Source organism: Gavia stellata, unplaced genomic scaffold, assembly GCF_030936135.1.
Source record: "Gavia stellata isolate bGavSte3 unplaced genomic scaffold, bGavSte3.hap2 HAP2_SCAFFOLD_42, whole genome shotgun sequence".
NCBI classification, from domain to species: domain Eukaryota; kingdom Metazoa; phylum Chordata; class Aves; order Gaviiformes; family Gaviidae; genus Gavia; species Gavia stellata.
In genome coordinates this window covers 1,476,722-1,503,828 of record NW_026776913.1, presented here as the reverse complement: position 1 = coordinate 1,503,828, position 27,107 = coordinate 1,476,722, and the positions used below count along the sequence as shown (strand labels likewise).

General features: G+C 50.5%; 1 protein-coding gene across 1 annotated transcript; it reads left to right on the top strand.

Moving 5' to 3' along the window:
• The first annotated feature begins 11,945 nt into the window (after nt 1-11,945).
• LOC132321462 (olfactory receptor 14A16-like) lies at nt 11,946-12,890 on the top strand. Its single transcript, XM_059834957.1, has one exon. The coding sequence runs from the start codon at nt 11,958-11,960 to the stop codon at nt 12,888-12,890; it is 933 nt and encodes a 310-aa protein (XP_059690940.1). The 5' UTR covers nt 11,946-11,957.
• The last annotated feature ends 14,217 nt before the right edge of the window (nt 12,891-27,107 follow it).

Below are 27,107 nucleotides of genomic sequence, written 5' to 3'. Positions count from 1 at the left end.
TCTCTGCCTTGATCCTCTCCCCTCGGTGCCTGCAGGCAGTGCCCTCAGCCCTGCTGCGCTCTGCAGAGGAGCTGCTCCTGGGCAGAGCTGTCTCTCCTCAGCGCTGCCCGCTTGCCATGAGCTCCCTCCATCCCAGGAGCCCGGCCCAGCTCAGAAGCAGTGCAGCCCAAGGCGGCACTTTCTCTGCCCCTCGGGGCTCCCCCCAGGGGTCCCTGGGGCTCCAGGGGAACCTGCTGTGAAACAGGCTGGAGCAATCACTGAGGTTCCCTCCCGCAGCTGGGGAGAGACACTTCTTTCCAGCACATCATTTCCCTGCTGAGAGACAGACTCACGCCTAAATATCAACTTTTCTTGGCCCATCTTTAGACAGGACAGCCAGACAGGGACAGGCAGGGATCTCCTTTACCCCTGCTGAGGGAAGGGATGCAGCTGAGCCCGACAAGGCATCTCATCCTGGGTTTGGAGTGCTGGGGCTGGAAGGGCACTCAGCTCCCTCCCATGCACACCACAGACCCACAGCAGGTGGGATTCCTCCTGCCCCCCTTCAGGTGGACACACAATAGGCACCTGCATGTGAGCTCCTGCTCTCAGCTCCCATGGTAATTAATGGAGCTGGAGGCCAGGAGTGAGCTGTTCAGATGCAGTTGTCTGGTGACATCTGAGGTGCCAGAGGTGGTCAAAGATATGTGCCGCTAATAGAGACAGATTGAAGGTACGTGCAGGCTGATGTAGAGACAGGCCAACATCTGGGGCATCTTCTTGGAGGCTCTTGGGAATTTCCTTTGGCTAACTGAAAGGACAGCTGCTGCCCAAATTAAGGGCAACTGAACCTGTCCCTACTCGTTATGTTCAGGTCAGCCTATAGAGATATTCATAGGATGGAATGGAGTCGTATGCCACAGGGAGAGCTCCGTCTCTTTCTTCCTCTCCTCCAGGTGTTGGGTTTACTAGATCTTCACTGACTGTATTGGCAGGTGTCTCGTGTTCATCCCCACATTGTGGTACAGAATTCAAGGCAGCTGCTCAATGTAATGTTCAAATCCAGGCCCACAGAGCTACATGAGATGCCAGGGCTGGCAAGAAAATCACAGGACCAACAGGAAAGCAATTCCCATTCAGGGTGGGTGTGTGACAAGACACCGCAGGCGGCATTGCACACAATGCAATTTGGTTGCTGTGTGCCATTGCTGTTGCCATCACTCAGAGGTATTGGTCATCAGATGTCATCAGAGAGGCAACATCTGTCCCTTCTCTGCCCAATAGCTGCAGGCATTGCGTGAACACAAAGCACATCACACAGGGATCTGTACTCACTCCCATGATGATACAGTCCAGGAACAGAAGAATCCTTTTCTCAGTGTGCCTGCACACTTCTTGTCTTCATGGACCGCATGCTCCAAGCACAGCAATGGTCCATACCAAAACTCAATTGACACTCAACAGGGAATTCAAGGGCACCAAGATGACCTGTTGGTACTTCAGGAAGAGTTAAGGAAGAAACAGAGAGACTGTGGAACCACTGCTAAGTTTAGTAAGAGTAGCTGTAGATAGATCTGAGATGCTCTGTGTCCCCTTTGCCTCAGTTTCCACCAGCAAGGTCTCCCAGGCCTTTGTGCTTTGAGGCAGGGCTCTGGAGGAGAACAACCAGCTGTGAATGGGGATGAAGCCAGGGGTTACCTGAGCAAACCGCACACCTACCAGTCCATTGGACCGTAGGGGCTGCATCCAAGTGTGCTGGGAGAGTTCTTCACCAGTAGATCCTGGTCCATGATGATCCCAGTAAGGAAGGTACTCAGACTCTGTGAGGTACCATTTAAAATGCTGTGAGGGCTAAGATTATAAGGAGAGAATAGTATAGGTAATCTTTTATCTAGTTAGGTGGTGGGATGCCTAGGTGTTGTAGCATCGAATGGGACTCCCAGGCATGCGAAGCATGCCATGCAGACCCTGTCCAGAGAAAAAAGTCTCACATTTTGGCCATTCAAACTCTTACTGTATTCGCTTACGAGGAAACGAGACTATGCCTCTTCTCCACAGTCAGTCAGAAATGATGTTCTCATGAGACCTTCCTGCTGCATTGTCAGACAGAGACAAGGCCATGCAGGTGCCATGATGGCCGGTACCGCGTGGGAGCTGCCCGCAGGCTGCACTGTGACAAGGAGCTGCTGAGGTTGTCCTGTGCCCAAGGGATCTCTACAGCACAGTACAGGTGTGGAGGCCACGCTGTACACGCAGCACAGCGCAGCACAGCACTAACTGTTTGATGCACAATGGTCTTCCGGTCAGGATCAGTGATCAGGTTTCCCTGTGAGAAGTCTGCAGTCCACCCCGGTGCCACGGCTGAAGTGCTGCAGCCCAAAGGTGCATGGCCAGGAGGAGCTGGAGCACAGGCAGGAGGAGCTGAAGCCCCAGGACTTGTCACTCTACTGTGATGGTTTGGGATTAAATGAGATGTGGTGGCACAGCTTGCTGAGCTGGGGTGCTGCAGTGGAGGGATACAGGCTCTGATGGAGAAGGTGACAGGGAGGACAAGAATTGGGGGGAAGCACCCTGTGTGAAGGAGCAGCTAGGATATATGGAGCTCCTCTATGAGATGGGCCACAGGTTGGGCCAGCTTCTGTGAGTGAGGATGAGAAGAGAAGTCAGTAAGGGTGACATGGTCTCGGCAGTCATATCCTACCTGGTCAGGGAGAGGAAACAGCAATAGTCCTCTCTCAGCAAGCCAAGGAAGTCTCCAGGTTAAGGAGCAGGTTCCTGTGGGGGACTGTAAGTGCCCTGGCATTCCCTGGCCAGGCAAAGCGACAGGATGCCGGCAGCCTGGAGGCTCCTGGGACAAGTTCCTAACAGAGCTGCCAGGTGGGACAGTAAGGGGGATGCTCACCTGGAGCCGGTACTGGCAAACAAGGAAATAGTGGGGTCCCAGGTGTCAAAGGAAGGCCAGCAGCAGAGCACAGGCTGGTGGACTCCAGAGGAGAAGACTTTGATGTACGGGGGGACTGATCCAGGTGGTGCCGTGGGAAGCAGCTCTGAAGGGGGAAGGAGCTCAGGAAATGTGATAGGACTTGCAGGACAGCCTCTCCCGAGCACAAGAAGGATCTCTCTGAATACCTATGGAAAAGAAACTTTCATATGTTGGCCAACATTGCTATGATGGCCAACTGCATCCTGGTTTGTATCAGAAACAGTGTGGCCGGCAGGACTAGGGAAGTGATTGTCCCCCTGTAGAGAGGTGGGTGCTGGTCTCTTCTCCCAAGTGACAAGTGATAGGAGAAGAGGAAACAGCCACAGGTTGTGCCAGGGAAAGTTCAGACTGGATATTAGGAAAAGTTTCTTCACCAAAAGGGCTGTCAGACACTGGAACAGGCTGCCCAAGGACGTAGTGGAGTCACCATCACTGGAGGTTTTAAAAGACGTGTGGATGAGGCGCTGAGGGACATGGTTTAGCGGTGGACTTAGCAGGGTTAGGTTTACAGTTGGACTTGATGATCTTAAAGGTCTTTTCCAACCTAAACCATTCTATGAATCGATGATTCTATGATCCTTGTACAGAGTCTGCACATGTGCGACGCATCAATGCCACCATTACAGAGAAGGAGACAAGGCATTTGACCAGGTCGTTGAACCCTGGAATCGGTATGCCATGCCTCCTGAGGTTCCCGCAAGCACCTAAGCTTTTGTGCAGAGAAGTGTGAGTCCGCTTTAGGTGTCCTGCCTGTCTCCTGCCCCATGCTGTGCCTTAGGCTGTGAAGAGAATCAAAACCAACTTTATGACTCAGTTAGCTTCATTTTACATGCTGAAATGCAGGGCAGATGAAGGGAGCTCTGAGCTTCCAGGCTCTCTGCCACCCAGTTAGGGCTTCAGAGAATGGAAATGCAGGTAATCCTCTTGTGCCAGTGTACACCACATCAAAATTTTGCCTTCCTTTGTACCTTTTCGCTAACCTGGGATCTGCCCGTTGGCTGCCTTTTGTTAAAAAAGAAACTATTCTTCTCTTCCACCTTCCCCTGCTCAAAAAAGCAGAGAAAAAAGATATGGAGCATGGATTACTTAAGGGCAATACTGTAATCTTTAAATGATAAGCGAGAGCAAAGATAGTACAACGAATTCCAAAACATCCTTGAGAGCTTCATTATTTTTACTTGTCTCCAAATCTCAGCTTGCTTAGATCTTGAAAGGCCTACCTCAAATCTCTGCAACACAAATCCCTCCAACCTTTTTTTAACAAAGGTCTTTTAGCCCAGGACACTTCTGCCCGTCACTTCAGCACACTGTCCAATCTCTCTTTTTCAGTTGGGTGACATCAAGGTACTCCATTGCAACGCCTTCCCTAGAAAAGTCTTCTCTCCATGCTGATCCCACTTGGATCATGCCATGTTATGTACGGCTCCATCCTCCTCTTGCAGAGCTCCATTGGATGGGCAGTTTTCCATTTCTTTCATGCCCATTCACCTTCACAACATTTTCTCTTGCATGCATGCCACATATTTTCTGAAGCAGCACATTTATCCTCCACAGCTTCACTCTTTTCCCACTGCAGGCTGAGATATTTCTCCTCTTGGAGCAGACATTGTGCAAAACTGCTCCATATATGGAAACCCACTTCAATGCTGCATATTCATTTGGGATAAAAAAAGATAATGAAAATATCCCGAGCTAGTTTCTCAAAGACACATTTTGAAAGCAGCAAAGCAGATTCAATACAGAAATGCTGAGAGCCAAGTTACAAAGAGAGAGGGAAAAATAGGTGAAGACTCACAAATTTGTCTACACTCACGAATTCTCTGTCAGTCAAGAGGAAGTCCCACAGCCTGGGGGATGTTTTCATTACTTGACCCTCTGGGAAGTTTTGTTTCTTGGGCTTCTTGGCTCGAGCCTGTGGCATTGACATTTCCAGGAAGAGGAAAAGTTCCGGTTCAGGTATCAAACTTTTGCCCATCCTGCCTGGAGATCCAGGACAGTTGTGTCTCACAACACCCAGTGTCATAGTGAAGACGGAGGCAGTGTGAATTGTCATGGTTTGGACTCCAATGGAAACACAAATCCTGAGCTGTCAGGACCACGTTGGCTGCAGTTAGACAGAAGTTCCCTGACATGACTGTGCGTTCCGACCTAGTTGGCAGAGTTTTTCACAGCCCTCACTGAGAAGGGCAGCATGTCAAGGAGAGGAGAACTCATTTCCATTTCCCAAATCCCAGGGCAGTGCCCAAACCATCCTTCCCTTGCCCTCTGGCACCCCATTGCTTGAGATGCTAATCTGCTGGGGCTTCTCTCAGAAAACCTTCAATAGTCCTTCAGGTGCTTGTGTGATTTCCCTAAGAGTATCAGCATTTTAAAAAAGTAGAAACAAAACTAAACCAAAGCCCCAACATTAATCTGCCTAAATATAAATATCTGCAACACAGTAGTTTGCATCTCTGATGGCCACTCTGGGCAACACCAGTTAAATCACTATTTGCACTGTTGGCCATTATACCTCAGCCTCAAGGACAAATCTACAGCAGTTCAGAGGAAAAGTGCCCTTGAAAAGTCATCTTTTGTGTCCCCCAGGAGGCACGAGTGCTGCTGATTCCCCACTCCAGAGTGGGGTAGAGGCTGGATGCCCTTCTCAGGACAGACTCCTTGCCAGGAAGCCACAGGCATGGGGGGAGCTCACCTGGTTCTTACTGGCACTTCACTCGCATCCCTTTTGGTGTATTTCTTCCTTCTCTGTGTCTACTCTTTCCACACACAGGAGTGATAGAAAACCAAACATTTCATAAAAACTTGTCATAAAGTCCTTGTTAGAGACAAGAAGTCCCCCCATGAAATCTGGAGGGAGCCCGGAAGATTGCCTTAAGCACCAAGAAGAGCCAAGAAGCTCAAGGCCTCTTCTGAAGTGCAGCAAATTCTTGCAGCCAAGACCTGAGCCTGGAAGTGGGAAGGAATTTCTGTCTGTGGGTGGAGGAGGAACAAGTGTGTTGTGGGAATATGTCAGGGCTGAAGGCCCTTGCGCAAATCAGAGATGATGGAGACATTCCCACCTTGTGCGCTTGCCTCAGCCTAGGAAATGGGGAGAGCCTGCTGCTGGGGGTGTGTGTGCTCAGTCATGCCCCATGAGCTGACCTTGCTCTCTTTTGCAAGAAAGAAGAAAACAGGAGGACTCGGTTTGCAGTATCTAAGTCAGACAGTGGGAAACAATTAAGGAATTACATTGTTGGATGGGAGTCAGAATATGAGAAGGAAAGAAGGGGGAAGTAATGATTTCTGTGTTAAAAGATGGGGAAACTGAGACCCAACTTGTGCATCTTTCCTCTGCGCAAGGATCTACTTTATTTTTTTTTCAGAGGGGCTGACCCTATCAGAGTAGCTTTCACAGTTGTCCTCTGCTAGGAAGCCCAGAGAAGAAGAGGGATGGGATTCACCGAGTTGGATTTAGACATGTCCAGTGGAAGGGCTTGATCCAGCTGCCCACTTCTCCCTGCCAATAGGGAGATGCCCTGAGGAATCCCAGACATGCAGGAATGCCACGCCTCAGCCTGGCTGGGTGACAGAAGAGAAAACAGCATGCTTAGAGTCAGTTTCCTCCCGCTCCTGGGCAGGTGTGGCATTTCAACAGCTCCCACTTGCAGGATCACAACTGGCTTTACTTTAAAGAAGGAAGAAAGCCAGGCAAGTTTTTTACACTCTTCAAGACCAGACCTATATTTCTTTAAGACACAAATTCCCTTCTCCCGCTTCTCATTCCACAACCAGGCCCAAGATTCTGCACTTCTAAAGATATACCTGGTACACAAAAGAGGCACTTACGAGTGGTCCCCACTTGATCAAAAGAGATCCACCACCTGTTTATTCCTGGTGGATCACAACATGTATGAGCTCTCAATGCAGGCCACAGTTTTTCTGAGTGCATTTCCAAGAGCCCCCTCGACCTCCCTGTTCCGCAGGCTGTAGAGGAGTGGATTGACCAGGGGCGTGAGGATGGTGTAGAAAAAGGAGAGGACTTTATGGAGCTGCCTCAGGGAGGCTGTCCTGGGTGTCATATAGACAAGGACGAGGGTGCCATAGAAAACAGTCACCACGATGAGGTGAGAGGAGCGGGTGGAGAAGGCCTTCTGCCTCCCCATGGTGGTTGGGATCCTCAGGACTGCAGCTCTGATGCAGATGTAGGATACCAGTGTGAGTCCAAATGGGAAGGCTCCACACACATGGGTGTGTCCCAGTGGGTGGCTCCCCAATTTGGCACAAGTCCCTGATGATTCCCTGTCTCAAACTTCATATCTTTATCGTGACTTGGAGATGGCCGAGGCAGTCACCTAGACAGCCCAGAGAGCTCCTGGAATGGAGGAGCCCTTTTACTCAGTCATTCACCCCACCTACACTGGGGTGCGTTGTTCCTGAAGGTGCTTCCATGGGGAGGGTGCCTCAGATTCACTGCTCGCTCTAAATCACATCCCATGTAGATGGCTGAGAGACAACTGTGAGAGAGCTGAGGGATTGAGATGGATCCCTAAGATACGCGCAAGATGGAGAAAGAGACAGCGAGAGATTAAGAGAGTTGAGAACATAAGGGACATGTCTTGGCACCCTGGCCCCATACACTCTGCCCCAACCTCTGCCTGTCCACTGAGGTGTGTGAGTGCCCATTAGCGTATGCCCCACAGCTCTGACTGCACTGACCACCACGCTGCCTGTATCTGGGTTCAGCAGTGTCCAGGACACAGAGAGGGTATCTAAGGAAAGAGGAGCTGGAATGAGAAGACAGGCAGGACAGGACTGTACCAAGACACATGGTCTCACTTCATAGCTGCCACTGTGCCAAGAGCCACTGGCACAAAATGTCAACACTGTGACAGGGATTAGAGAAGAGGAGAGGTTTCCTTTTAATTTGGGAGAGACTTTAAGGTACAGTTGTAACCCTCATGTCTTCAAAGGATGGCCCCGCTGAGCAAGAGTCCATCTCTTCTGCAAACGACCACACGTTGCCCGGTATGTGGCTCAGGGCACTTGGCATTCCCTATGGGAAAACTAAGCTGCCAAGTCGATGCTAAGTACAGTTCTCCTGAAGACCACTGTAGGAGGAGATGATATCACCTTCTAGAGTGCTGATCCTTCCCCGCTATCAAAGGAGGCCAGAGAATGAACTCATCTTTTTAGACATTAAAGTTATAAAAGTCTATGTCTGAACAAGCTAATTCCACTGAATGTGCTGGATTAGCTGAAGTATTGGCTCTGGGAGCATTGTGTCAAGGACTGGACATTTATTTCACCAAACATGAGTGATATGGAGACAGGTGCACTGTTACTCAAACCTACATTCCTGACCAATATTCTAGATTCGGGACCAAATTAGAAGAGAGGTCATTCTCAACAGTTCAACTGGACTGAATTTCAGGCATGTTTTTGTTCTGACCAGGACGTTAACGGAGATGTATTATCCACTTGGTGGAAAAATTAAGCTGTTATTGTTCTCTTCATTGTGTTCCACCTATGTCCTGTCATTTCCTAAAGACTAAGAGGTTCAGCAAAGATCTGTCACCAAAATAATCAGGAAACCAGATTTAGAAGGAAGGCGCAGTTGCATGAGAACCGGACGAGGGCGAAGCTTGTTGAGAATTGGGTGTGCCATGGAGGGATGAAGTCCTCTGCTTGTTGCTCTCTGTCTTGGTTTGCACGCTTAGAAAATGCCACTGTGGTATTCACCAGGGTTTGTAAAGTGCTTGTAGGTCATTTGAAAGGCATTGCTATGCAGGGTCATCTTATGATGACGTGTTGCAGAAGAGAGTCTGGTGTGATATTCGATTAAGGAGATCTTACACTGCTAAGAAAGAGAGGTCTCATTTCTGCAGATGCATCATAACCATGTGTTTGCCCTCCCCACCCCTCTCCCCTTTCAAAATCCACTTACAACACCTCTCCTCAGGTGGAAAAGTGGTTTCTGAAGATTATCCCACTTCTTTTGAAACCTGCCTTGAGAGCATCTTTCATCAGCTGGTTCCTGAGGCTGAAAACAAAAGGGACTCATCAAAGGAGTTGGCACTGTGTTGAGAAGGGCCACTGCCTTGTTTCAGGAAATGTGGTGACTTGAAGGCTGGACATACATGAAGATGCAGCCCAGAAGGGAACAGAAGTAGCACTGAGTTAAGCAGCCTGGGCAGGATATGGCTTTGCTGGCCATGCACAAGTTTCCTACGTCTTTGGGTATGATGGATATGGTGATGAAAACCTCCAAACAGGAGAGGTTACAGAGGGAAAAGTACGTGGGACTGTGGAGGTCTCCTTCAGACAGAATGAGGGAATGATCAGCAGGTTTGTCCCTAAGATCACCAGGTGCGAAGCCAGGAGAGCGATTGCCATGAGGGACTCCTGATGGTGGAGGGAGGGGAAGCCCAAGAGAAGGAACTCTGTGACAGTTGTATGGTTCAACATTTCTGCATCCGAGCTGCAGTGGTGGGGGGCGAGGGGAGAATAACCCCATACATCAGGACAGGCTGGGACGTGAGCAGCTGAGGAGAAGGGCCTGGGCACTACGAGGGGTACCCTACAACCAGTAGCGTATGGTCCCTATGAACAAGGGCAGCTGCACGTGGGGCTGTGTTAGGAGGAGTGTGGGCCACCCAGACAACTTGAGAGATCATCCCCCTTGACTCAGCACTGGTGTGGCTCCACACACATGGGTATGTCCCAGAGGGCGGCTCCCCAGTTTGGAGAAGTCAGGAGGAACTAGAGAGTGTCGAGTGCAGGTCTGCCAAGATGGGGTATGGGACCGGGTGCATATGATCTGTGTGGGGCGGCTGAGGGACCTGGGCAGCACTGACCCAGTGGCAGAGAGGCTCAGAGCAGTATAGGATTAGCCTGAGACTGCTGGAAAGGTGGTTTCAGAGATGATGGTGCTTTTCTTCATAGTGGGAAATGGCATGAGAAAGAACTTATAGAACAAAGTGCAGCTGGAGAGGTCCAGACTGGACACAAGGAAAGAGAAATGTCAATCGAAGGGCAGTGCTGTGGTGTAAGAAGTCACCCAGAAGGAGACTGGATCAACCCAAGGCTTTGTGTTGCAAGGGACAACGAGGAAGGATGGAGAGATATCAGTAAAGGAAGATGCTCAGGTGAGAGCCAGGTGGGGTAGCAGGGTGGATGTCTACAGCCTGCAGAGAGAGGTGCAGGTGTGGGAGACCGTAGGACAGCCAATGGTGGAGATGAGAGAGGGATGGAGAAAGTCGGAAAAGCCCCCAACAGAGATCAGCTCTTTCCCTCCTCGCCTGTGGCTGTTGTCTCTGCCACTGACACCTATGAGGAAGCACCTTGTCCTTACAGCACTCGGGGCTCATTGCCTCCCCCTCCCCACCTGGGAGCCTGGGAGGTATCCTACCGTAGTCCTGCCCTGGGCATTGCCCATCCCCACATCACACCGCCCCAGGAAGAGCCCTGAGCAATGTGTGAGGGACTGGATCTCCCTTCCCAGGGGCTGGGGGTCAGAGCTTGGCCCTTTGCCTTTAGGTAACACATCCAGGGTTACTCAGAATCTCTTCCTTCACATTGCCTTTGCCTACCTGTCATCACTGCCTGGAGTTTTCTGCTCTAAGCAGCCCCTGGGGAGGCTTTGTCAGCAATGTCCCTCCGTGGGACCCATTAACACTGCAAGAAACAGTGGAGATTGCATCAGACACTGACTTCTTGAGAGGTTTCTTCAACTCCCTGTCATTGTCTGAGGTTCATGGACTGGGCACCAAACCCACCCGAGGGGTCATTAAAACACCTTGAGATGGTCCTCTGCTGCGAGGCTGTGCCGGGCTCCTGGGACAGAGGGAGCTCATGGCAAGCGGGCAGCACTGCGGAGAGACAGCTCTGCCCAGGAGCAGCTCCTCTGCAGAGCGCAGCAGGGCTGAGGGCACTGCCTGCAGGCACCGAGGGGAGAGGAGTGAGGCAGCGAAGGGTTTAAAGGCAGTCTGGAGGGGGAGGATGCTGAGAGCGCAAAGTAGGAGAAATCTTCACAGCCCTTGACACGGTAGGTCTCTGGGTGCAGGGCAATGCAGCTGCAGTTCGTGGAGGGCTCTCGTAAAGCTGGCATGGTACCCAGGAATCTCACTCCTGTATAGAGGAGGAGGAGGTGCCCCAGAGCAGGGCTTCCCTGCTGCACCATCAGAGGGACAGGGCATGAGGGCTGCCTTCTGCCAGGGACGGCTGCAGGGTGTGAAGGTGGGTGTGCAGCCAGGGGTGCCCAGGGCTGTCCTTCCGAGCAGGGTCCCTGCACCCCCGGGGCTGGGTGCTGGGGCAGGGACTCTGCCGCCTGCCAGGGTCAGCACTCAGCCTGCCCGGGGAGCTCCCCACGGCGCTGTGGGGAGAAGCTGGGGGTGGAAGGAGAGACCAGTGCAATGGCAGGGTCCTTCTGCTGTTGAGAGGGTGCTGTGTGGGTCAGAGCTGATCACAGCTCCAGATCACTCTGGGGACATTTGCAGAGGGTTGTTCACCTCCTCAGCAGCTGGACCTCCAGCGTAGGACCAGTGCATGTGTCCTACAGTCGATACACAACAAATATGCTAAAAACAAGTGCCCTGCAGTGTTGCTATCTGTGAGGTGGAGAGCACGGCTGGGTAAGGGGACGGCTTCACTGCCTGCCCAACAGCCTTTCTCTCCTTGCTTCAGTTTTTCAGACCACAGACATATTATGTATTTCTACACCTGCCTGTGGTGCTCTCAAATCTCAGGAGTTGGTGTGGAGGGTGAAGGTCAGCTTCTGTTTGGGGGGACACTGCGCCAGGTATGTCTTCAAGGCAGGTAGGTGCCTCAGTTTTTTTTAAACTGTGAGGCACCATGTCGCTCAGTTGGTGGGGTTGGGGAATGAGCTGACTCAGTCCTCATTCAGCTGAGGGAGGGGGATTTCTATGGGAAATGGCATAGGTTTTTCATCAGAGAAGTCCTTCTCAACTTGTCACTGCCTTTTTCTCCTTGCACAGGTCCCCATGCCTGGAGGAAGAAAATGTCCAACAGCAGCTCCATCACCCAGTTCCTCCTCCTGGCATTCACACACACACAGGAGCTGCAGCTCTTGCACTTCTGCCTCTTCCTGGGCATCTACCTGGCTGCCCTCCTGGGCAATGGCCTCATCATCACCGCCATAGTCTGCGACCACCACCTCCACAGCCCCATGTACTTCTTCCTCCTCAACCTTTCTTTCATCGACCTGGGCTCCATCTCCACCACTCTCCCCAAAGCCATGGCCAATTCCCTCTGGCACACCGGGGCCATTTCCTACTCAGGATGTGCTGCCCAGGTATTTCTGTTTCTCTTTCTCAGTGCAGCAGAGTTTTCTCTTCTCACCATCATGGCCTACGACCGCTACATTGCCATCTGCAAACCCCTGCACTACGGGACCCTCCTGGGCAGCAGAGCTTGTGTCCACATGGCAGCAGCTGCCTGGGGCAGTGGGTTGCTCAATGCTGTGCTGCACACAGCCAATACATTTTCACTACCACTCTGCCAAGGTAATGCCTTGGACCAGTTCTTCTGTGAAATCCCACAGATCCTCAAGCTCTCCTGCTCAGACGCCTACCTCAGGGTAGTTGGGCTTCTTGTGGTTGGTGCTTGTTTTAGTTTTGGGTGTTTTGTTTTCATTGTGCTGTCCTATGTGCAGATCTTGAGGGCCGTGCTGAGGATCCCCTCTGAGCAGGGACGGCACAAAGCCTTTTCCACGTGCCTCCCTCACGTGGCTGTGGTGTCCCTGTTCCTCAGCACCATCATGTTTTCCTACCTGAAGCCCCCCTCCATCTCCTCCCCATCCCTGGACCTTGTGGTGGCAATTCTGTACTCAGTGGTGCCTCCAGCAGTGAACCCCCTCATCTACAGCATGAGGAACCAGGAGCTCAAGGATGCCATCAAGAAATGGTTTTCACGGACACTTTTCAACAGCTGAGACCTGCCATCTCCTTCACACATGATTCCCAGTGCATCCTGTAATGTGTTAGAGCTTTGTTTATTCACTCTGTTGCTGGTTTTGTTGTTGTTATTTCTCCCTGTCATTTTCCTGCATGACTGTTTGAATTTGTCCCACTACACCTGAGGCAGGAACGTGCTCTCTCTCATCTGGCCACCTCAGAAAAATTTGTGTAACTCTGGCTCATATCTGACTCTCTCACACTAGCTCTGTAGTAAAATGGGGTCTCCCCTGAACGCTTCCTGCATGGTTGGCTCTTCTTCCAAAGCTGCTATCAAGCAGAACAAGAGTCCAAAAGGGCCCATTGATCCACGGATATGGGAGCAAAAACCTCCTTGTCACATTATGACCTCTTAGAGACCAAGGGATGGATTTTGAACTGATCTCTGGGTGTGTCTAGTGACAGTGGGGATGGTGAGTGTCACTGAGGGACATACCCAGGGCTGAGCCATCAGGGTGAGCATCTCCTGCCTCGAGCAGGAGAGATGGACAAGACAATGGTTAAATCTCTTCCAACCTGAGTTATTCTGTCATGCAGTGAGTCTTTTCCTTGGAGACAGAAAAGGCAGAGGAAGGAGAAAAGACAGAGAGGCAGAAGTAAAGATGAAATGTGCCAGTATAAAGACAGAAGTTCTTCTGAGCAATGCTTCTCCAATTGAAGAAATGATAAGAAAATTTATTTTGGTGAGGGGCTGCATAAAACCACTCACAGAGAGCGAGGGAGTGTAATCAGCTTGCCCGTACCTGCCCTTGCTGCTATTAATAAAAAACTATGAAGAAAATCATGAAACTTCATGAAAAGCCAGCCATGCTGGAAAGGAAGATTTTTCCAGGTATTACATCGAGTTCTTTTCTGCAGAGGTTTCCAGTTTTCTCCTGAAAATCTACTGGATTCAGTTACCCACACAGAGGTGGTCGCTGTCCTTTGGAGCTGAAGCACCCACGTGGGAAATGAATCCCATGACATCTGGGAGCCCTTCTGGAGCCTGAGCTGGTAGGCAGGCAGGGTACCTCGGGGTGGTGGAAGACATCGCCTGCCTTCAGCGCCGCTGGGCAGAGCTGTGACGAGGCCTCTCCAGCACAGCAACATGTTGTGTCCCCTTGGGTGCTGGCTGTGAGGTCAGGTCTGAGCAGCCAGCGGTGGGAATACAGATACTCTGAGGTCTCGAAAGCCATTGCAATGCTGCCCCCAACAAGATGACAGATTTGGGGAGGTCAGGGGGAGCTGGGACAAGATTTGGGGGAGGGAAGAGAGGTTTGGCCAAGAGAGATGAAAGGTTTTGAAGAGGAAAGATGCGTTAGGGTAATTTTGATGCCACCGTGATACTGACTGAGAAAACATTCACGTGAGGCCTTTACCCTCTTTCTAAGCAGTAACCTGAAGCCCTAACCCTACCCCAAAATGGCACCCTTCACCCTGACAGGAACCCACTGCTCTAATCCCTAACCTCAAACCTTACCTCTAAACCAAAGCCCAAACCAGAAACTCCTCCTCCTACCCTGTTTCTCACTCCAATTCCCAGCCTGTATCCCTGCCATTAAATGCTAGCCTTGACCCTCACCCTCCCCACAGCCCTACACAAACCCTAATCCACAAAGCGAGCCCCTCCCCTGGCACTAACTGGACACCCTCAGCCCTGAGCCACACGTGAGGGACCAGCTCTGCCTGCCCAGGGCCTGGGGCTCAGGGTTTGGCCTTTCTGCTTCATCTAACAATCCAAGGGCTTTCTCAGCATTACAGCCACCTGCACAGTGCCTTTGCCTCCCTGCAATCACAGCCTCCAGTTATCGGCTCTAACGAGTCCCTGGGGAGGCTCTGTCAGTAATGGCCCTCAGTGGGACCCATTAATGCTTCAAGGTTCTTTAGCTTTTGCTTCTGCCTTTGACTTCTTGAGAGGCTTGATCACTCTCATCATCAGAGGTTCATGGATTACAGGCCCAAATACACTGTGGGGCTCATTAAAACACAGAAAGCCCTACGGAGCTATTTCCCTGCATGTCACTTTCTTCAAGTCTTCAAGACTTGTACAGCTAATTGGAATCATTTCATAGTGCAGTTAAAGAGGAAGATTTCAAAGTGCCCCTAATAAAAAATACATTTTTTAAAATGTTACATTTTATTCCTTTCAGTTTAAAGAAGAGGTGACAGCAGCATTCTCCAGTTGATATTGACCCAGAGTGTCGAGGAGGAAAAGCAGTCCCTTGAGGCCTGACACTGCATGGACACCCTTGCTCCTCACCTCCCCAGCCCCACCATTTCTGTCCTTGGCCACCTGGGACTTGCCTCACTTTGCCTTCCGTCAGACTTCTCAGGACTCAGGGAGCTGAATGTTACAGAGCCATTGCACCACCTCCCACCTGCTTTCCTTAGAGAACTGCCTGCACACCGGCACAGAGGGAATGTTCCTCTTTGCAAGCAAAGAGAAGGAAAGCAAGGAAAAGTTTCATAAACATTAAAACGCACTCCTCAACCACACATAAAGTAGAAGATAGGTCTCATGAGGCTGACTTTCTACAAGGGATAATCTCATGAGAAATGCTTTAGATAGGGAGATACAAAAAAGTAAATATCAACATAATTAAAGAGTTGGCTCTTAAAGAGAGACAATTAGACTACTGAAGGACAGGACGGCTTTTAGTCCCTGAAGCTCAAAGCAGCAGCAGCGTAGGTGAGAGGTACCAGAACGAACAAAGAGAAAGGGAAGGAGAAAACTGGAGAATAATGGAAAGGGCCTTTGCCCAGGCAGTCTGCATCTGAAACGACGACTTTAGAAATGGTCTTTGTATCAGGGCAGGGGAATGTCTATGAAAGATCAGAGAAATGAAATACAGCGTAGGACAGGCAGAAGAGTGGTACTGTTGTTACAGGGGAAGGTCAGCATTTCCTTGGAATATGCCTTTTGAAAGGTCATGGGATTGGTAGAGGTCTCTTGTGAGTGAGGACAAAGCAATGGTGCACCCCTCTTGGAAGGAGGCCAAAAGTGCAGCCCAGGGAACCCCAGGCTGTACAAGCTCACTTCACAGAATCACAGAATCACAGAATCACTAAGGTTGGAAAAGACCTGTAAGATCATCAAGTCCAACCATCAACCTACAAACACCACCATGCCCATTAAACCATGTCTCACAATGCCTCATCCACACGTTACTTGAAAACCTCCAAGGATGGTGACTCCAGCACTTCCTTGGGCAGCTTATTCCATTGCCTTACCACTCTCTCAGTAAAGAAATTTTTTCTAATATCGAGTCTAAACCTCCCCTGGTGCAACTTGAGGCCATTTCCTCTTGTCCTGTCACTAGTCACTTGGGAGAAGAGGCCAACACCCACCTCTCTGAAACCCCCTTTCAGGTAATTGTAGAGAGCAATGAGGTCTCCCCTCAGCCTCCTCTTCTGCAGACTGAACAACCCCAGTTCCCTCAGCCGCTCCTCATAAGACTTGTGCTCCAGACACCTCAGGAGCTTTCTCGCCCTTCTCTGGACACACTCCAGCACCTCAATGTCCTTCTTGTAGTGAGGGGCCCAAAACTGAACACAGTATTCAAGGTACGGCCTCACCAGCGCCGAGTACAGGTGTACTCATTTGGTGAGGTATGTGCCATCAGTTAGAGGCCTCTTGGGTGACATTTCTGGGACCTTGAAAGAGAAGAATTTGTCCAAAAGCAGTCAGCATGGACTCACCAAGGGTGAATCATGCCTCACCGACTTGATTGCCTTCATGATGATGTAGCTGCATTTGTGCATGAGGGGAGAACAGTAGATGTTGTTTACCTCAGCTTAAGCAAGACTTGTGGCATGGTCTCCCTCAATATTCTTCTACCCAAGTTAGGTTCTTACAGTCTGGATGGGTTGACAACCAGATGGGTGAAGCACCAGTTGGATGATCAGGCTGAGAGAGCAGTGGTGACGGGGTCATAGTCTACCTGGAGGCTAATGGGACATACTGGGGCATGTGGGGCAGCACAGGGGACTCTGCTGAACCTGGGCAGTTTCATACGTGTAGCTATGACTTGGAGGAGGCAACTCTCACCTTGTTTGTCGATGACCCTAAATTGGGAGGACCATTGCTGTGCCCTAGGGATGCCATAGAGGGGAAACTGGAGAGGTGGGAGGACCGTCCTGTCAGAACCTTCATGGGATAGAAGGTGGCCAAATGGCAGGTCCTGTGCCTGGGACAGACTAACGCCCTGCAGTGGTAGGGGCTGAGGACTGCCTGGCTGGGGATCAGCTCTGCGTAAATGGCCCTGGTGGTGCTGGAGGACAGAAAGCAAATTAGAACATCTGTACACTACCATGTAAATTTCTGGGCCTCATGTGTGGCAGGGGAGGAGGGAGTGAGCGGCTGTGTGGCTGCTGGGCTATTGGCCAGAAATAACCCATTACAGCAAGGAACATGTTGATAGCCGGGAGCGAGTTCAGAGGAAGACCGCCAAGATGCTCAGGGGCTTGAGGACTTACATTGGAGGAGGAACTGAGGGACAAGTCCTTGTTCAGCCTGGAGAAGGGAAGGCCTCAGGAATATCAGCCTGCCAGTCACTGTGGGGATGTTTTCAGGGAGATGGAACCAGTCTTGTCACCGTGACCTTTGGCAGGAGGATAATCAACAATAGTCAAGTGTTGAAATAAGGACTAGTCAGGCTGGAGATAAGGAAAAACATTTTCTCCATGAGGGCATCCAAGCATCAGAGCAGGTTTCCCAGAGACATTGTGCCATCTCTGTCCTTGGATGCTTTCAGCCTCCACTGGATAAAGCCTTAAGCAACGTGGTCTGACTCCATAGCTGCTTCTGCTGTGAGGAGGAGGTCAGAGCAGAGACCCCCTGGAGTCCCATTCAGAAGAGTGGAAAACTAAATGATGCTGCAGTTCCTTCCCCTCTGGGTCTTTCCTTGATGAGAGTCAGGAAAGTTTTCAGTTCCACATGACCACCATGGAAGTAAGTCAGATGTTAGTATGGTCAGAGCAGCTGGAGCTTGCTTATCCGCTTCCAGGCAGTGTTGCTCAGATGCAGGGCTGCTTGACAGGTTTCTCTCAAGCAGCCCTGATCATTCCCTTTGCTTCACCTTTCATTCCCCTTTCACTCTTTTCCCATCTCTCAAGCCCTACTCTTCAATCATCCTTATCCCCTCCCATGTAAAATCCAACTCCTTTTCACTGTTTCCCCACTGGCCCTGCCTTGGCTTCACTTTGGACCCTCCTTTGGTGGTTCTGAGATGGTTACCACGGTACTTTCTACCTTGGTTAGCAGCTCCATTACACTAGCAGTCTTCTTGTCATCTGTAGTGTTCTGATCTCGTTGGAGGCACCACGACTCAGGATGACCATTGGCACACGTGCTTTAACAGCTGGACTGTTGGAGCTTCAGTCCAGAGAGACCTTGACACACCTGGAGATTTGGCCATGTCCTGGCCCTGGCTGGGGTGGAGTTAACGTTCCCCATAGCAGCCCTCATGGTGCTCAGCTTTATATTTGTAGCCACAGTGCTGTTGCTACCACACCGCTGTTTTGGCTCTTGCTTAGCAGTGCTGGTACAGCATCAAGGCTACCTCTCCAACCTCCCTCCCCTGCAAAGGCCTGGGGAGGTGGGCAAGGGCTTGGGAGGGGACAGAAAGTGTTTTGGGTGCTCTTGGGATGTGTCCTTCACACAATGATGTGTTTTGCATCGGTCTAAGGCTATCCACTGTGGAAAGTGGACTTATGAGGAGGTAAGATGGCCTTAATATACAGGTGAGGAATGTCTTCTATGTTGTATTGAACTATGTCTACCTTTGGTTTTGTTTGTTGGCAAGTAAGAAACTTCCTTCTGTGCCTGTGTGCAGCTCGTTCTCCAGGTGAAACAGTGGGAATTGGTGCCAAGGGGCTGAAACACGCAGCTGCAGGCTTTAGTTGAGAAGACTCTGTTTGTACAGCACTGCTGTAAGGCGCACGTGGTTGAAGATAGAAATGGTGGCGTTGGTGGCAGGTACCAAGACTGCACATATAGTTTCTGCCATAAAGGCTCTTGACTTCCATATCTGTTCCTCCTCAGTTAGGATATGCTCTCTTTCAGTATCAGTTGTAGATTGCTGCTATCACTTGAGGTTTATGCAGAAAAATAAAGGGAAGTGGGAAAAGAATAAATTCTTTCTTCCTGTTGGTGAATGATGAACTCTTTTCACCTTGAATACACTCCTGAAAGCTCTCAAATGAACCACATAAAAACAGAAAATCAGGAAAATTGGCTTGTTAGGGCTTTTTTTAATGTTCGAGTGCCGTCTGGAGCCAAGTTCCTGAACTGCAGATCCTGAAAGATTGATCAGGCCTCTAGAGAAGGAAAAGGAGAAGCAAACCTCCAGGTTTCTGAAGGTATTAGTGAGCCCAACCGAGAGCCATCACTGGAGGCCACGGAGGGAACGCTGGACAAGGTGACCATCCCTGGGGGCTGGTGAAAGAGGAAGTCAGAGGTGATGGATAAGAGGTGGCAAATGAAATGTGGGGGTGGCTCTGATGCCAAGCAGGCCCTTGATGTCTTTCTCTAGGGAGGATGACCTAGTCCTGACCCCCATCACCTTGCAAAAGGCATCCTGTCCCTCACTGGATGCTCAGGGCTCTTCCTATGAGCAGTGGGATGTGGGGTGTGCAATGGCAAGTGCAGGACAGCGGTCGCACAGCTCCCAGCCTCTATGAAGGATGAGGAGGCAAGAAAGCACTGGGGCTGTAAGGAAATGGTGACCTCCTTGGAAGAGGCAGAAGTGACAGGGAAGAGGACAAGGACCCCACTTGTGTTGTTGAGAGGTCCCAGACCCACCAAGACTCTCAGCTGTCCCCACCGCAGGCTTTCCTACACTGTCCTATGCCTGTGCCTGTTTCCCAGCAGATTTAACCACCTACCATGACTTCCTGAATACAGTAATACAATAAATTCAGTAAGTTTGCAGATGATGGTGAAATAGGAGGAGGTCTGGATTTGATTGAGGGTGGAGAGGCCTTATAGAGAGAACTGGATAGACTGGAGAGCTGGGCAATCACCAACCACATCAAATTTAACAGGAGCAAGAGCTGGATTCTCCACCTGGGATGCAGTAATCCGAGTTATACATACAAACTGGGGGAGGAGAGGCTGAAGAGCAGCCCTGCAGAAAGAGATCTGGGGTTTTTGGGTTCAAGGCAAATTGAATAGGAGTCAATAGTGTGCCGTGGCAGCCAAAAGGGCCACCCGTGTCCTGGGGTGCATCAAGCACAGCATCGCTAGCTGGTGGAGGGAGGTGATTGTCCCACTCCGCACTGCACTGGTACGGCCCCACCTCAAGTGCTGTGTGCTGTTTGGGGCACCTCAGTAGAAGAAGGACACCAAAGTATTAAAGTGTGTCAAGGGAAGGGCAACCAAGGTGGTGAAAGGTCTCGAGGGCATAATTAGGAGCAGTGGCTGAGGTCACTTGATTTGTTTCAGCTTGGAGAAGAGAAGGCTGAGGGGTGAGCTCATCGCAGTCTGCAACTTCCTCAAGGAGGGCAGCGGAGGGGGAGATGCTGATCTCCTCTCTCTGGTGACCAGCTGTGCTGGTTTTGGCTGGGATAGGGTTAACTTTCCTCATAGCAGCTAGTATGGGGCTGTGTTTTGGATTGTATGGGGCTGTGTTTTGGATTTGGGCTGGAAACAATGTTGATAAAGCAGGGATGGTTTAGTTACTGCTGAGCAGGGCTCACACAGCACCAAGGCCTTTTCTGCTCCTCACCCCACCCCACCGGTGAGTGGGCTGGGGGTGCACGGGAAGTTGGGAGGGGACACAGCCGGGACAGCTGACCCCAACTGACCAAAGGGATATTCCATACCATATGACATCATGCTCAGTATGTCAAGCTGGGGGAGGAAGAAGGAAGGTGGGGACATTTGTGGCATTTGTCTTCCCGAGCAACCGCTATGCATGATGGAGCCCTGCTTCCCTGCAGATAGCTGAACACATGCCTGCCGACGGGAAGTGGTGAATGAATTCCTTCTTTTGCTTTGCTTCTCCACACAGTGTTTTTTGCTCTACCTATTAAACTGTTTTTATCTCAGCCCACGAGTTTTCTCACCTTTACTCTTCTGGTTCTCTCCCCCACCCCACCAGGGGGGAGTGAGTGAGCGGCAACAATATCACACCAATCGAGACTCCCTGGTTCCCATCCATAAGTTGATCCATCAACTGGAAAGTCAAGGAGTGATCAGTAAGACTCATTCACCCTTTAAGAGTCCCATATGGCCCGTGCAAAAATCTAACGGAGAGTGGCGGTTAACAGTGGACTATCGAGGCCTGAACGAAGTCACACCGCCGCTGAGTGCTGCCGTACCAGACATGCTAGAGCTTCAATATGAACTGGAGTCAAAGGCTGCCAAATGGTATGCAACAATAGATATCGCCAATGCGTTCTTCTCGATCCCTCTGGCAGCAGAGTGCAGGCCACAGTTTGCTTTCACATGGAGGGGTATCCAGTACACCTGGAATCGACTGCCCCAGGGGTGGAAACATAGTCCTACCATTTGTCATGGGCTGATACAGAGTGCACTGGAACAAGGCGAAGCTCCGGAACACCTGCAGTATATTGAGGACATCATTGTGTGGGGCAACACAGCGGAGGAAGTGTTTGAGAAGGGGAGAAGAATAATCCAGATTCTCCTGAAAGCTGGTTTTGCTATAAAACAAAGTAAGGTCAAAGGGCCTGCACAGGAAATTCAGTTTTTAGGAATAAAATGGCAGGATGGGCGTCGCCATATCCCAATGGATGTGATCAATAAAATAACAGCCATGTCTCCACCAACTAACAAAAAGGAAACACAAGCTTTCTTAGGTGTTGTGGGTTTCTGGAGAATGCATATTCCAAGTTATAGTCTGATCGTGAGCCCTCTCTATCGAGTGACCCGGAAGAAGAACGACTTTGAATGGGGCCCTGAACAGCAGCAAGCCTTTGAACAAATTAAACAGGAGATAGTTCGTGCAGTAGCGCTTGGGCCGGTCCGGACAGGACAAGGTGTGAAAAATGTACTTTACACCTCAGCCGGGGATAACGGCCCCACCTGGAGCCTCTGGCAGAAAGCACCTGGGGAGACTCGAGGTTGACCTCTAGGGTTTTGGAGCCGGGGATATAGGGGATCTGAAGCCCGTTACACTCCAACTGAAAAAGAAATATTAGCAGCATATGAAGGAATTTGAGCTGCTTCGGAAGTAGTTGTTACTGAAGCACAGCTCCTTTTGGCCCCTCGATTGCCTGTGCTGGGCTGGATGTTCAAAGGGAAGATCCCCTCTACGCATCACACAACCGAGGCTACATGGAGTAAGTGGGTTGCACTGATAACGCAACGAGCTCGGATGGGAAACCCCGACCGCCCGGGAATCCTGGAAGTGATCATGGACTGGCCAGAGGGCCGAAACTTCGGAGTGTCACCAGAGGAGGTGACTCGTGCTGAAGAGGCCCCTCTGTATAATGAATTATCAGAGACTGAGAAGCAATATGCCCTGTTTACAGATGGATCCTGTCGTATTGTGGGAAAACATCGAAGGTGGAAAGCTGCTGTGTGGAGTCCTACGCGACAAGTTGCAGAAACTGCTGAAGGACAAGGTGAATCGAGTCAGTTTGCAGAGGTGAAAGCCATTCAGCTGGCTTTAGATATTGCTGAACGAGGGAAATGGCCAGTACTTTATCTCTATACAGACTCATGGATGGTGGCAAATGCCCTGTGGGGGTGGCTACAGCAATGGAAGCAGAGCAACTGGCAGCGCAGAGGTAAGCCCATCTGGGCTGCTGAATTATGGCAAGATATTGCTGCTCGGGTAGAGAACCTGGTTGTAAGAGTACGTCATGTAGATGCTCACATACCCAAGAGTCGTGCCACTGAAGAACATCGAAACAATGAGCGGGTGGACCAAGCTGCTAGAATTGAAGTGGCTCAGGTGGATCTAGATTGGGAACATAAGGGTGAGCTATTTATAGCTCGATGGGCCCATGACACATCAGGACATTTAGGAAGGGATGCAACATACCAATGGGCTCGTGATCGAGGGGTGGACTTGACTATTGATGCCATTGCACAGGTTATCCATGAATGTGAAACATGTGCCATAATCAAACACACTAAGCGGCTAAAGCCTTTTTGGTATAGGGCGATGGCTGAAATATCAATACGGGGAAGCCTGGCAGGTTGATTATATCACACTACCACGAACCCCCCACGGGAAGCAGCATGTGCTTACAATGGTGGAAGCAACTACCGGATGGATGGAAACATACCCCGTGACCCATGCCACTGCCCGGAACACTATCTTGGGCCTTGAAAAGCAAATTTTATGGCGACACGGCACCCCTGAAAGAATTGAATCAGACAACGGGACTCATTTCCGAAACAACCTCATTAACACCTGGGCCAAGGAGCATGGCATTGACTGGGTGTATCACATCCCCTACCATGCACCAGCCTCCGGGAAAATGGAACGATACAACGCACTGTTAAAAACAACACTGAAAGCAATGGGTGCTGGGACATTTAAGCATTGGGATACACATTTAGCAGAAGCCACTTGGCTAGTTAACACTAGAGGCTCTGCCAGTCGACCTGGCCCTGCCCAATCAAAACCCCTGCGCACTGTGGAAGGAGATAAGATTCCCGTAGTACATATAAGGAACTTGCTGGGAAAAACAGTCTGGGTTATTCCTTCCTCAGGAAAAGGTAAACCTATTCGCCGGGTTATTTTTGCTCAAGGACCTGGGTGCACTTGGTGGGTAATGCAGAAGAATGGGGAAGTCCAGTGTGTACCTCAAGGTGATTTAATTCTGGGTGAAACTAATCCATGATTTGAGTTCTATGTTACAGGAATTACTACAGCAGGAACCACCTGAACCAATGGAGGACAAGCCTTACAAGAAGCATTGCAAGTGCAGCAGTGACCCGACCTGAGCTAGCTGTGGTGCCCAATAACTCCATGCAATACAACACCTCTTCTCTCCTGAGTGACCACCATAACAGATGGAGCCCGAAGTTATGGACTACATGAAGTCAATGGACATTTATGGACATTTTAGAAATATTTTACAGGGGTGGTCCATAGACTAAGGGAAGGATATCTGTGTACTATATCAAAGGATGGAAAGGGCGATGATAGGGAATGAGAACGTTTTGGATGGTGTGAGACCTGAGCATGATGTAAATGGTATGGAATAAGGGGTGGAGAATGTGCTGGTTTTGGCTGGGATGGGGTTAACTTTCTTCATAGCAGCTAGTATGGGGCTGTGTTTTGGATTGTATGGGGCTGTGTTTTGGATTTGGGCTGGAAACAATGTTGATAAAGCAGGAATGTTTTAGTTACTGCTGAACAGGGCTCACACAGAGCCAAGGCCTTTTCTGCTCCTCACCCCACCCCACCAGTGAGTGGGCTGGGGGTGCACGGGAAGTTGGGAGGGAACACAGCCGGGACAGCTGACCCCAACTGACCAAAGGGATATTCCATACCATATGACATCATGCTCAGTATGTCAAGCTGGGGGAGGAAGAAGGAAGGTGGGGACATTCGGAGTAATGGCGTTTGTCTTCCCGAGCAACCGCTACGCGTGATAGAGCCCTGCTTCCCTGCAGATAGCTGAACACCTGCCTGCCGACGGGAAGTGGTGAATTAATTCCTTCTTTCGCTTTGCTTCTCCGCGCGGTGTTCTTTGCTCTACCTATTAAACTGTTTTTATCTCAGCCCACGAGTTTTCTCACTTTTACTCTTCTGGTTCTCTCCCCCACCCCACCTGGTGGGGAGTGAGTGAGCGGCTGTGTGGTGATTAGTCCGGCTGGGCTTAAACCACGACAGGAGTTCAGTCCAGTTGGCAGCCGGTCACAAGTGGTGTCCCCCAGGGCTCAGGTTTGGTGTTGGTCTTGTTTAATATATTTATGGACGATCTGGATGAGGGGATCGAGTGCTCCCTCAGCAAGTTTGCAGATGACACCAAGTTGTGTAGGAGTGTTGATCTGCTTGAGGGTCGGAAGGCTCTGCAGAGGGATCTGGACAGGCTGGATTGATGGGCCAAGGCCAACTCTATGTGGTTCAACAAGGCCAAGTGCCAGGTCCTGCACTTGGGTCACAACAACGCCATGCAACACTACAGGCTTGGGGACGAGTGCCTGGAAAGATGACCCGCAGAAAAGGACCTGGGGGTGTTGATCGACAGCTGGCTGAAGATGAGCCAGCAGTGTGCCCAGGTGGCCAAGAAGGCCAACGGCATCCTGGCCTGTACCAGAAATACTGTAGCCAGCAGGAGTAAGGAGGTGATTGTCCCCCTGTACTCGGTGCTGGTGAGTCTGCACCTCGACTGCTGTGTTCAGTTTTGGGCCCGTCACTACAAGAAGGACATTGAGGTGCTGAAGCGTGTCCAACAAAGACCAATGAAGCTGATGAAGGGTCCAGAGAACAAGTGTTATGAGGAATGGCTAAGGGAACTGGAGAACAGGAGGCTCAGGGAGACCTTATCGCTCTCTACAACTACCTGAAAGGAGGTTGTAGTGAGGTGGGTGTTGGTCTCTTTTCCCAGGTAACAAGTGATAGGACAAGAGGAAACAGCCTCAAGTTGTGCCAGGGGAGCTTTAGATTGGATATTAGGAAAAACTTCTTCACCAAAAGGGTTATCAAGCTTAGGAGCAGGCTGTGCAGGGAAGTGGTTAAGTCACCATCCCTGGGGTATTTCAAAGATGCGTAGATGTGGCGCTTAGGGACTTGGTTTAGTGGTGGACATGGTAGCGTCAGGTTAACGGTGGGACTCGGTGGTCTTAAAGGTCTTTTCCAACCTAAATGATTCTATGATTTTATGTTTCTACTTTTTTGCCCATCCCTCTGGCCTGTCTATGTCCTTTGGGATGGCAGCTGTGGACTGCAGTATAGTTTCTGCTCTCCTCAATATAGTTGCATCTACAAATGCTATGAAAATGAACTCTCTCATCTCCTGCAGGTCATTAAAAACACATGAAACAGAGCAGGTAGCACGACAGACTCTTGCAGGACCCTTTTAGCTAGATGCCTCCAGGCAGAGTACCACACATTGACCTCATCCCTCTGAGCTCCACCATCCGACTGTTGTTTTAGCCATCTACTGACTCACCCACGCAGGCCATCATATCCTAACTTGGGCACAAGAATAATGTGGGAGATGATGCTGAAAACTTCACTGACTTCCAGGTTAAAAGACAACCACTGCTCTCCCCACGCCCAGCAATCCTGTCCTTTCATCACAGAAAGCAAAGAGGATGGCGAGACACACACTACCCTGAGTAAAACCAGTCACCTTCTTTTTCAGCCACCCAGAAATGGGATCTGAGTGAATGGACACACTCTGGAGCACAGCCTTGAGTTTCACTGCTCATCTGTTTTGCATTTTTGAAAGGTGCGTGCCATGTTTGGGTGCTGCCAGTCATCAGAGAGTCCCCCCAGCCTCCATCACCCTCTAAAGATGATGGAGAGTGTCATCACTGTGAGATTGGCTTGCCCTCTCAGCTCCCTGGGATGCCGCCCCGCTTGTCCCATAGACTGGTAAGGGTTGCGTTTGCTCAGGTGACCCCTGACTTGATCCCCATCCACCACTGGCTGATCTCCTTCAGGGTCCTGCCCTGAGTCACAGAGGCCTGCGAGACCTTGCTGGGGAAGACTGAGGCAAAGAGGATAAGAGAGAATCTCAGCTCTGTCTACACCTGCTCTTATGAAACTCAGCAGTGGCCACAGAGTACCTTGGTTTTCTTCTTCAACTGTTCCTGAAGTAGTAAACACTCATTATGGTGCCCTTTCTAGCTTCATTTGAGTTGCGGTCTGGGTTATTGCAGAGCTTGGAGGATGCTGTCCTTGAAGACCAGCTGGACTGAGCTGTGCCATCAGGTCACAGCTCTGTCTCCCACAGTAACGGCTCCAGTTTGTCCTGTCCGTGGCCCTGGCTGAGGTCATTGCTGCACATCTGGGCTGAAGCACCACAGCTGTGGCATCAGGCAGGGTCATACTTGCCATAGGGGAACCTGTTATCAAGTGTCCAAGAGCCTGGGTGTGCAAAGGCTTTGCTTCAGAGGAGAGAGATGGCTTGGACAAAAGAATTCTGGATACCTTTCTATCCCTAGGACTACAAACCCAGAATGAAATGTCTGAATTCAGTCAACTGAAGACGTGTCCCCAGCTTGCAGAAATTAGATCCCTGCCTGTCACCTTCCTGGTATCCTGTCTAATGATGAAACAAAC